The sequence below is a fragment of the Humulus lupulus genome, chromosome 7 (assembly GCF_963169125.1).
Source record: "Humulus lupulus chromosome 7, drHumLupu1.1, whole genome shotgun sequence".
NCBI lineage: Eukaryota > Viridiplantae > Streptophyta > Magnoliopsida > Rosales > Cannabaceae > Humulus > Humulus lupulus.
Genome location: NC_084799.1, coordinates 5,475,967 through 5,486,871, shown reverse-complemented (window position 1 = coordinate 5,486,871; position 10,905 = coordinate 5,475,967). Strand labels below are relative to the sequence as shown.

Genomic DNA, 10,905 nt, shown 5'->3' with positions numbered 1-10,905 from the left:
GTTCCAAACAAGTAATGAGCCAAAACAGAGAGTCTAAAAAAACATAAATCCAAATAAATTTCAAAGAGAATGATAAACTTTGAAATTTTTTTGGTCCTTAGTATTAAGTGTCATGCCTTCATAGAGCTTCAATTATAAATTCGCTATTAACAGTATTATTAATTGAACAAAGCATAGATATAATTCTGAATGATTGAAATCGCAGGATATTTCCCTCAAAAGTAAATAAATAAAACAACAAAAGTCTCAAGATAATTTTATGTTATTTATTTTCAAAAATTTAAGTCCTTTATTATGTTATTGTTTCTTTATGCAGTTTATACTTTTATTCCATTGACATATATATACAACTACTCTTTTTTTTTTAAAAAAATTAATCTAATAGTCATAATGATGTATCATTAATTTAAATAAATATTAAATATAATTTTTCACACAAATGAATCTACTCATACTGAGCAGACTTGCATTGCATATATTTAGGAATCATATACTTTATAGTATTACACCATTTATAACTAAAACAAAATATTTACACTAATTCTCAGTAGAAAAATGTTTCATCACAGCCTAAACACTCAAAAGCTTAATCCTCAAAGGCATCTTTGTGACCCTTCAAATAATGGGAATCAAGTTAAAGTCTGCATAACAAGCCTAGAAGTGCCCATTGAACCCAAAATGCTAACTTAAACCTTTTTTTCTTTTTCTTTTTCTGAACTTCTATTCATTTCTCATTGATGATCAGAGATTTATAATGCTAACAGATTTCTCTGATTGTATCTTCAAATAAAAAAAAATTAAGAAAATTTAAGAATGTCAGTGTTTCATGTATGGAAAATACATTGGTTTACAACAACAACAAAAATAACAGTCTATAATTAAAACTGATAAATGAACTCCAAAATTGTTTCTCCAAATGAGGAAATAAGTTGATGTGTCTATTAGTCTAAAGATTTTTCTTTTTGGACTTGAATCAAAGATACTTAGCTAGCCAAGGTAGTTCCTTATTGTCCTTGAGTGCAAATGCTACATCATCACTGCAAGAAAACAAAAACAGATTTGGGGTCAGGCCAGAACTGCCAAAGTTTTCTGACCCTTAACTTGGTATGGTAGGGTCAGTATTCCATTGCTCTAAATGGTCTCTTTTGAGCATTATTGAGTCAAGAGCAGAAAAGCTCGAGTAGTTGTTGTCATTACAGAAGTCGACATGTATATAAAAATATAGATATTATCATCTTCAACCTTCCTAATAATAATACTAATTAACTCGTTCAGACAGTTAATAACTATTTTATATGCAAGCCAGGAGAGTGGAGACTAGTCAGTAATGTTGTAAAAAAGTAAGAACAAACCTTGGAAAGTTGAGTTGCAATTTTTGCAACTTGTGCTTAGTACCGGACTCGCATAAAACAATCCTCCATTCACCAAGCTTACACCTGCCAATGACATAACATGAAATTTGTCTCTCACAGTGAATATGACTGAAAAAATCTACTTCAAGAAGAGCAAAAGCTCATATTCTCTCTTTTCCATATGAAAACATGGCCTTCATAGATGTTGGAAGAAGAAAAAATAGTCTTATGATCATTAAGTACTTTTAAAATTATAATGTGAACCATGCAATCAAGGTGTGTACTGGGAAACATGCTTACCCGATTTTCAAAAGAATGTCATGTCCAGGGAATGCTTCTCCATTGCTTGTACAGAGACATGAGACAGCCATTGCCAGCTGCATGGTCAAAAACTCAATTGTGAACTTTAGTACTTCAGTTCTACAAGTGTTCAATAATACAAGAGTGGAGGCATCAAAGGAGGTCTCATGTTTGCCTACCATGGGACTAACCCAGCGAGAAAATGAGAAATTATGTTCAAAGAATTGCATTAGTTAGAGTGAAATTTTGTGTAAACAAACTGAAAATGTGACCTAAAAATACCCTTTTTAAAATTCAATGAATAATAAATAATATCAAATAGTTAATAAAGCAAGAAGTTAGACTACGATTTTAAGGGAAGAACTCAGAGCATGAAAAGTTAACCTTTTCAAAGGTGGTTTCACCCATTCCTGTTTTATAAAGTTCATACACCATAGCAGTCAAGAAAATTTTACTCAGTTTAGAACAACTTTTCATCACCTGCAGAAGACAAAACAAGAATCATGTCAATAATATAATTATTTTGGAGAAATGAGAAGAATGGTATTCATATTACTAGATAACAAACATTAAATCCTTCCCACAAATAAAGGAACAACAGTCTGAGTATTAAATCAAGTTTGTGCACATAAATTAGTAATTTCCAGTGCTCGCCACTTTATGATACTTAACTACAACAAAGATAAAAAATAAAAAAAAAGCCTCGTGCAAGAATTTTAACCAAAAGATCAATTGTGATCACTGTTCATTATTCAGTTAAAATTATACTCACTTGAATATGAGGTGCCTGGAACATCTCTTGAATGGCTGCTTCCACTTCTCCCATGCCAACAAGTGTTTTTTCTAAAAATTTGGTACATATTTCCAAAAGATTAGCTTTACCCACTAACTGAACAAAATGAAGTCACTAACTTAGATTGAATGAAGATAAGCAGTTTCTGTTAGAAAGAAATGATATTTGGTGATTAGCGTTTGTGAAAAAAAGGATAAACTCCCCATAACGAACACAAACTTTCTCCATGTGCATGCAAATGAAATATAGTGATCTGAGCATAAGAAACTAATGAATGTTATGGAACCCTTATCCCCTTTCTCCTATCGATTTGTAAGAACAAATGTAGCACTTAATAACTTCATAAATTGAGCACCTTCAGAAACACTAATGGCATTTGCGCTTAGTTTCTTTAATCGATAATCTGTGAGTTCTGCAGCACGCCTGCAAATTTCTAAAGCACGACGAGCATCTCCTGAAACAGCAGCTACCTGGATACATGTTGACAATATTGTAAGATCGGTGCTCGGTAATAAATTTAGTGGAAGTTAGGAGACGAACAAAATATGATGAAACAAATTGCACACACTGACCTTCCTTGAAGCAAATTCTATAGCCTGTTTCTCAAATGCATCAATTCCTTTCAGGCGACTCAAAATAATTTCTTGAAGTTGCTGATAGTTATAGGGGCCAAAACAAAGCCTTTGAATTCCCATACGGCTTGAAATACGAGGAAGCAACTTTTCTGGAAGATCCATTGTATTTGCTATGCCTATATTTGTTGTCACATGAGAACAGGTGAGGCCAAATAATATAACCAATTATGGATTAGACAAAGAGAAGCTGCAAGACGATTGTATACCTATCACAATCAATTTGGAATGTGCTTTAGTGGGCCAGTCTAGAAGGTTGTAAAGAACCTGCAAAAATTAAATTAAATTAAAATTTTGGAACAAGTCTTCATATCTTTTTTTCCCACAATGAATGTCTATATGCCAAAGTAATCAATACAAAAAATTTGCATTAGAAGAGCTACCAGTTACCAGCTAAGCTCAGCAAAGGGCAAGAAAGGAAGAAAAGAATTACCGACTGATTCCTGGTAACAAGAAGATCAAGTTCATCAATGAGAAGAATACAAGGTCGGTCATCCTCTTTGCCAAACTTTTTTCCTTCTGAAAATCGTTCATTTAGCAATTGGAGAGCCTTTTTCCAACCAACCCTGTGCCCAGTTAATGCTTCATATATAACCTGTGGGAATATAACTTGTTTTTATAGGGCAAATACAGTATTTCATCTAAGAAACATACAGCTAAACTCTTTATATCTCACCCTATAAATATTTTCTGGTGATGCCAATTTTAGACCATTAATCTCCACAAAGCAATAGGGCTTTATGCTTCCTGCATCAACTTCAGACCTTAGATTCCTCAGTACTGCCAATACACTCATTGTCTGCAGTTTCACAAAGAAAGATCAAACAATAAAAAATAGGAACTGGAACAGAATCTATAGCCTCCTAAATTTAGTCTCTATACCATAAATTAAAGAAATAATTTACCTTGCCAGTTCCAGGAACACCATGAATGTAGAGGCAACGGCCCAGACATTGATCATCACATATGGCACCTTTGATAAAGGAAGATATCTCCTCCATTTCTCTAAATAAAAGAATGTGGTCTTTAGTAAGCGTAACATAGTACAATGCAAAATGATAATAACTTAAATAAATATCAAATTTCAACATACTTATTCCTGCAAGGAAGTGACTTTGGCATTGATGCCAGCAGAAGTGTTGCCTTTGCTCTTTCAAGGTCAGTCTGCTTATGGCATCTTACGTGCTCTGGGATTTTCTTCATCCCAATTTTTTCAAGTCCAAAGAACCGTCCCTTTCGAGAGTTCTGCATAAAAAAATGGACTACATTAATTTGGAAAACTTTTAAACAAGCTAGAGCCAAAAATTGTCATAAAAGATATTGGACATACTGCAGCCAACTCATGAGCTGAATATGATTTCGCTCGTATATTTTGGACGTTCTCTTCTTCATAGTACATGTCATCATCTGTGTCAGAGTCCACATCCTTGCAAACTTTCCAGTCTTCATCACTTTCTGACTCTTCATCCTAGCATATGAGAATAAGAGCCCATAAATTTTTTAACTGATTAATGACCCTTATTCAAAATTTTATAACCTAAATCCTGCTTCTAATTTCTGAAGTGCTTACCTCTTCATTGTCATCAATTTCAGCAAGCCGCTTGAAACTGTGCCAACGTATGTCGTATTCATATTCACATAGATACACATCATCCCCTTCATCACAGGCCTTCGCATATTCTTTAGGGTTCTTGACATAACAATGTCGAAGCACACATTCCATCTGCGCATTTGCAGTAGCAAATCATGAACTAAGGAATGAGACATCTCCCTCTTTTTCAACATAATACCTGATTTAAATGTAAGAGAATCATGCAAAAACAATTGGTGCACAAAATTGCATTCTTTGTACCTATACTAAGTTTCAAGTTTAGACCTATTTAAAAGTATAAATAGTTTGGCTGTTCTGGATTTTTCAAATCTCAACAAAATTTGAATGCAAGCCCAGAGAAAGAGCGCAAACTCAATAAACAATGTGAAGTGTAGCATGAATTGACAGCTAGACATTAAACAGAAAATATAAATATAAAAAAAATGTACCAAAAGTCTAAGCATAGACACGTCTGTTTATAAGATGTACATCATTGGATATCCGAAAAAATCTCAGAAGATAAAACTTCCTAAGACTTTATCAGCATAGAGATCAAGAATTATTTTTCACCTCAATGTCAGCCAAATCATTAGTGCGATAAAGCTCCCTCCTCAAATTATGAGGTTGTCTTCCAGAAGCAGTCTCCTCAGGGATTACATACCAACGTACTCGACACCAGTAGCTACCATCCACTTCTTTCCATAAACTACACCAATGAAGCAATGACACAACTAGGTAAGAACCAAAATTGACCGACAGTATATAGAACAAACGTTCACAATATCACCAAAAGAAATGAATGTTCACAATAAAAATATTTTTTTATGGATAAAAAAATAAAGATTACCTTTCAATACAAGCAGCCCACAAATCGCTAGAAAGAAGCTTATCCCTCATTGTTCTAGCCAATTTCTTCCCTACCGGGGGCCTTGGAAGCTGAACCTCTTTGCCCATCTTCCGAGCCTGGCAGAACCCACATATCCAATCTTCTTCTGGAACCTCCTTCAATGGTGGTTTCAGACATTTCAAATGGAAGCCACCTAAACAATCATCACATTCGATCATCACGGCCCTCCCGGACTTAAAGCACACCCTGCACTCCTCCACTTCCGGGTCTTCATCGTCTGAACTCGCATCCTCTCTCCTCCTGATATACACATCATCCCCCACCTCAAATTCACCCTCATCATACACAACCTTCTTGTAATAAACTCGTTTCTTCGATAATGCCCCACCCTTCTTCTTTCCCAAATTCTTATCTTTTGAATCCATAGCTTTAGTAACCACCGTTCTTCCATTCCCCCTTTTCCTCTTTCTTGACTCCGGCTGCTCTGGCGATGCCGGAGAGAACAAAACTTCTTCCACATGAGTTGGGTCTTTCTCCACTTTGCGAGTACGTTTATCGCTCTTTTTCTCAGAGTTCGAGGTTTTTTTCACATCTGGGGTTTTGGGAACCACAGCATTTCGATTTCTCTTCCCCCTAATCGAATCCTCAGGGAAATCGAGGGACTTCCGAATCGTCTTTGCATCGACTCCCTCCCCCTTCTTCAAATTTCTTGGAGTTTTCTTCGCTGAACTCTCAATGGGCTTCTCAACAAGATCAATACCCTTCAGTGGAGTTTGAATTTCGGAATCGAAGTTGAGCGAAGTCCGCCGAGTCGACCGACGAGGACCAGGTGTTGAGGTTCGCGGAGTTGAAGGAGTGAGCGTGGACTTGGAATTGACACGAGGAGAGTGGTTGGGTCTCCTCGGGGATTGAAGGGCTGTTGTTCTGGCAGTCTTCGCCATGGATTTAGGGATAGACCAGCGGAGAAGCTGTTTAGGGTTAGAGCAGACATGGCGACTCACTTGTCTTGAAGGAGACACAAATTTGGCGGGAAATGTTTCCCTCCATTATTATTATTACTATTATTATTTTATATAAAAGACTATTATTATTTTTTTGTTGGGCATTATTTAAAGTAAAATGGTTTTTTTAAGGGGAAAACCATTTTAATGCCCAATTTAATTACAAGGCCTTGTAATTAATTTTTTTTTTAACAAAGCCTTGTAATTAAATATGATTGAAAATATTCATTTGATTTGTTTTTTATATTTATTTAATTTTTTTCGTACTATGTTTTATATATAGTATAGCATAATTGGCCACTAATTTTATAGTAATATAATTAAAATTAAAATAGTAATCAAGTTCTTAAATTGACAAAATAATACAATTTAACTTCCTTGTTTTCCTTTGAATTGAAGTGATTTTTTTATTCTAAGTTGTAAAATGCAAAATGATTTTTTTTGGATATAGTGCTACTTACGTAAATTCAAAACAAAATGTATATATTCTCACTATTGAAGGAATAATTAGGTGCTAAGTATTGTGGATTTTTTTTCTTTATTTTTTTTGTTGCAATGAAAATATATATTCATTGAAAAAAGTTTATAAGATTTTTTTTTTCTTTATTGATATACACGAAGAAGATCAAATTTTACAACCTCACTCAATTTAAACATTTAAACATGAAATGAATAAACTTATATTTTTGTTGGAAGTCTTTTTTGCTAACAACTTTAACAGGAGAGATTGAAGAAATAAATTGTAAGAACACAATAATTTTTACGTGGTTCAAATTATAAAATAACCTTAATTTATGAGTCTCTGGTATTAAGAGGATTGTAAGTTTATAATTGCAAACTCCAATGCTCAGGCAATGTTTAGATTGCGCTGAGTACAAAGATTTTTCTCTCTAAAAAAATGAATCTCTTACAATGAGACTCATAGTCCTATTCATAGAGGTTGAGGTCATTAATGTTAATCATAAGTAATTAATACATATTCTCCCCATTATTGGGGGATTAATACACTTCAATGCATTTGGCTGCATTGAATAGAGACCACGACCCAAGCGAGATTTGCGGGGCTCACTGCAGAAAGGTAACCACTTTACGGGGAACATGCCCCTGGGACTGTCAAGGCGTGTTGTACGTACTTCTGTGTCAGGCAGCGTAGTGGAAGTGCGAGTTGTCGAGTCGTACCATTGACAACACTATAGGCAGATCGTCCAAAAAAATTTATCAGGTCTTCCTCTAAGGCAGCTAATCCGCATTAGCTAACACCTGGCTTATCCTTAAGATTCCGAGGACTAGGTCCTCATAATAGAGGGCAAGGAAAGACGTGGACTACTGTTGACGCCGTTTTTCGTCAACAGTGAAATAAGAGCACGAAAACAATGATTGGTTATGGCCAAGAAAAATATGATCACACAAATGAGATTTTTTACGTGGTTCAGCAGTTAACTCTACCTAGTCCACGAGTCTTTGTTATTAAAACTTAAGATGATTTCTGGAAATTCTTTAAGAATGAATTCTCCAGAGTTTTTCTCAAGATCACCAAAATTCAGTCCTTTACAATGGTGCATGACTTCTCTATTTATAGAGAAGATTTCTGAATATTATCTCACATATTTCGAGAAGTTATTCTGTATATGTAAATAAATTTAATGGCATTAAAAGCTTGTAATCCTATATACAAGGAAACGTCTCCTGAAGATCAGGGAGCGAATAACTGAATAATAAATATCTCTTGATTATAGGGGATTTACAGCAATGAATGCAGACTGCGTCTTTCTTAGATGATTCACTATGATATTCAAAGTTATCAGCTTATATTGTCAATACCACGTTCACCCAGGTTTCTTAATGACTTTCGAGCTATAGCATTTTCCCGAGATTATGTGACTTCGAGCTCATACTTATGTCAGGCTCAGAACCCCTGATCCGAGGTCATCTGAGAACAGACGCACTTCGATACCTGCCCTTCGAGCTCGTGAGGGTTTCGAGGCTACCATCTTCGAAGCTGCCCTTGCTTCCTAGGCTCGGTGCCTAGGTTGTGGACACGTGCTCCAGACCTTACGAGTCCATTTATGACGAATCTAGTTTTCGAGATCATAATTCCTAAAGCTCGAAATCTGGGTGTAACAACTACCAAGCATCCCCATGATATAACCCTATGAAGACATTCATAGCTCTCGGGACATGGCCCAGGAGAGATGTCGACGCCCTTTCACTATCCGAGGAGAATGACCTCATAAAAAAGAGGCACATGTTCTACTCGGGTGATCATGTGTCCTTGGGTGAAACCATAGACAACAATATTGATTTGGTGCTAATAATTATTTAGGTAAAGAGATGTGTGATAAGTGAATTTTAGATTCACTTATTAATGTCATTTTATATCTAATTTGTAGGTGTTTAGGGTGTTTTGTTTGGTTTTATGCTTGTGTTGTGTTTGTGTAGGGTCTAAGGAAAAGTGGAGCGAAGTTCGTACAAAACGGGAGTGAAACGAAGAAAAATAAAAAAATCGTGAAATAGGGCTGCAGCGCCATCATTAAGCGCTGCAGCGGCTGATTGATATAGAGAGCATGTATTTGGTTTTTTTTTGTAGCACAACAGCGCCTGTTTAAGGGGCTGCAGCGCCTGGATTCGTACAGAAAGTTTAAATTGCGATTTTTGAAGGGCAAAAGAGGTCCTTTTGAAGGGGATATAAAAGGAAAAGTATAATTAGGGTTCAAATGACGTTTTGGAGGAGATTAGACCTGAGATTACATGCTTGGAAAGGAAAAGGAGGCTAGACTTCATCAACATCATCACCACTATATCTAGTTTTCTTTCTTCTTCCTTTTATTTTTAGTTTTTAATTATGAACAACTACATTGCTATTATGTTTATGTTTGTAAAGGAGAACTAAACTCTTTTTGTGCTAGAGTATTAGATGAATCTATTTTGATTATTGAATTGTGGTTTTTATTATTATTTTTATAAAGTTCTTCTCATTTGCTCATATCTTCTTGATTTAATTTTCTCATATTAATATTTGGCCATCATTATTGTGAATTGAGATCTAGGGTTTATGCTTGAGAAAGATAAACGTAGATTGGACATAAGAAGATTTGACATAGAGTGATTGTGAGATTGAGAGATTCCTTGAACTTTATGAATTTGGCTTAGAATAATTATTGCTAAATGACGTCTTGATTAATTAATAGAGAATAGAGATATCATATTGATTAATTGAGATTAATTGCATATATGCTTGAGAGAGATAGATGCATTATATTAGAATTCAAGAAATTACAAATGAGGAGAATTAATTAGGATAATAAAGAAACCATGTTCATAATTTAATAGTGAAATCATTACTCTAGTAAATTTATCTTTTATTTATTCACCTTCCAAGATCATTAGCTTTGATTATTTTGTTATTTCATTTTCTTTATTTTATTGTTTGATTTATTTATTGAATTTTCTAATTAAAATTACAGACTTAACAGTAATAGTAATTAGTGAATTTAATATTTAATCCATGTGGGTTCGACATCTTTTAAATTAAAACTATATTGCAATACACCGTACACTTGCGGTAGAAAAATCTATATCAAGTTTTTGGCGCCGTCGCTAGGGATTAAAAATTTATTTTACTAATATTGAAACTTTAAGTCTTGATTTTAAATTAGATTTTTATTTGTTTTGTTACTAACGTTATAGATTGTGCTTGTGTTCTCAGTATATGCGAAGGACTAGAAGTTTTACGCCTGTTGAGCCTCTGAATCCTGAAATTGAGCACACACTCCGTCAGTTGAGAACTAAGAAAAGGACTGAAGAGCTTAATATGGACAACAACGGGGTGAACAACAACGGTGACAATGGCAATAATAATAATCAACCAGCAGCTGGTGGGGCTCCTCTTAATCCAGCGCAGCAGGCAGTGCGTGACTTTTGCATGCCCTGTAACGCCCTACTTCCTTAGAGCCGTTACTAAGTGAGTTTTTAAGACAAAACAGTGTGCAATGAACTCGCTAACCGAGGTTTTGAAACAAAAGTGTGACTAATTAAAAGTTAAGGCTGTAATCTTTGAAAATGCGTCGTTTCATCAAAACTTCTATTATTAAACAGTTGGGATCCCAAAATAAGGTTTGAAAACTAATTACATCTTGAAATAAGGTTACAGTTGAGAAATTATAAAATCATAGATTATTACAGCCATTTTCGAATAAACCCCCAACCAAAGCAGTCGGGCAGGCCAAACATGTACGCGTCGCTTCACGCTCTCCGTACTCATGGTTGGTTGACTCAGTCCTTGCTTCTACCTGCCACACGGAGCACCCATGAGCCGAAGCCCAGCAAGAAAACCCAAATAATAGATAACATATGCAATTCATATAGCTGGCATAATTCACTGATAAATAG

At 35.0% G+C, this 10,905-nt stretch overlaps 1 protein-coding gene and 1 non-coding gene across 2 annotated transcripts; both read right to left on the bottom strand.

Annotated features, from left to right (window-relative positions):
- Nucleotides 1-446: 446 nt before the first annotated feature.
- On the bottom strand, nt 447-6,522 carry LOC133790449 (origin of replication complex subunit 1B-like). The gene is made up of 16 exons (XM_062228096.1): nt 5,516-6,522; nt 5,239-5,374; nt 4,648-4,800; nt 4,408-4,545; nt 4,171-4,322; nt 3,983-4,082; nt 3,754-3,876; nt 3,511-3,672; nt 3,287-3,344; nt 3,018-3,196; nt 2,801-2,915; nt 2,425-2,495; nt 2,037-2,132; nt 1,653-1,729; nt 1,353-1,436; nt 447-1,037 (listed from the first exon to the last, which is right to left on the bottom strand). The coding sequence occupies exons 1-16, from the start codon at nt 6,454-6,456 to the stop codon at nt 974-976; spliced, it is 2,649 nt and encodes an 882-aa protein (XP_062084080.1). The 5' UTR covers nt 6,457-6,522; the 3' UTR covers nt 447-973.
- LOC133792913 (small nucleolar RNA snoR28) lies at nt 4,663-4,740 on the bottom strand. Its single transcript, XR_009874380.1, has one exon. It is a non-coding gene; the product is annotated as a small nucleolar RNA snoR28 (small nucleolar RNA).
- Nucleotides 6,523-10,905: the final 4,383 nt, after the last annotated feature.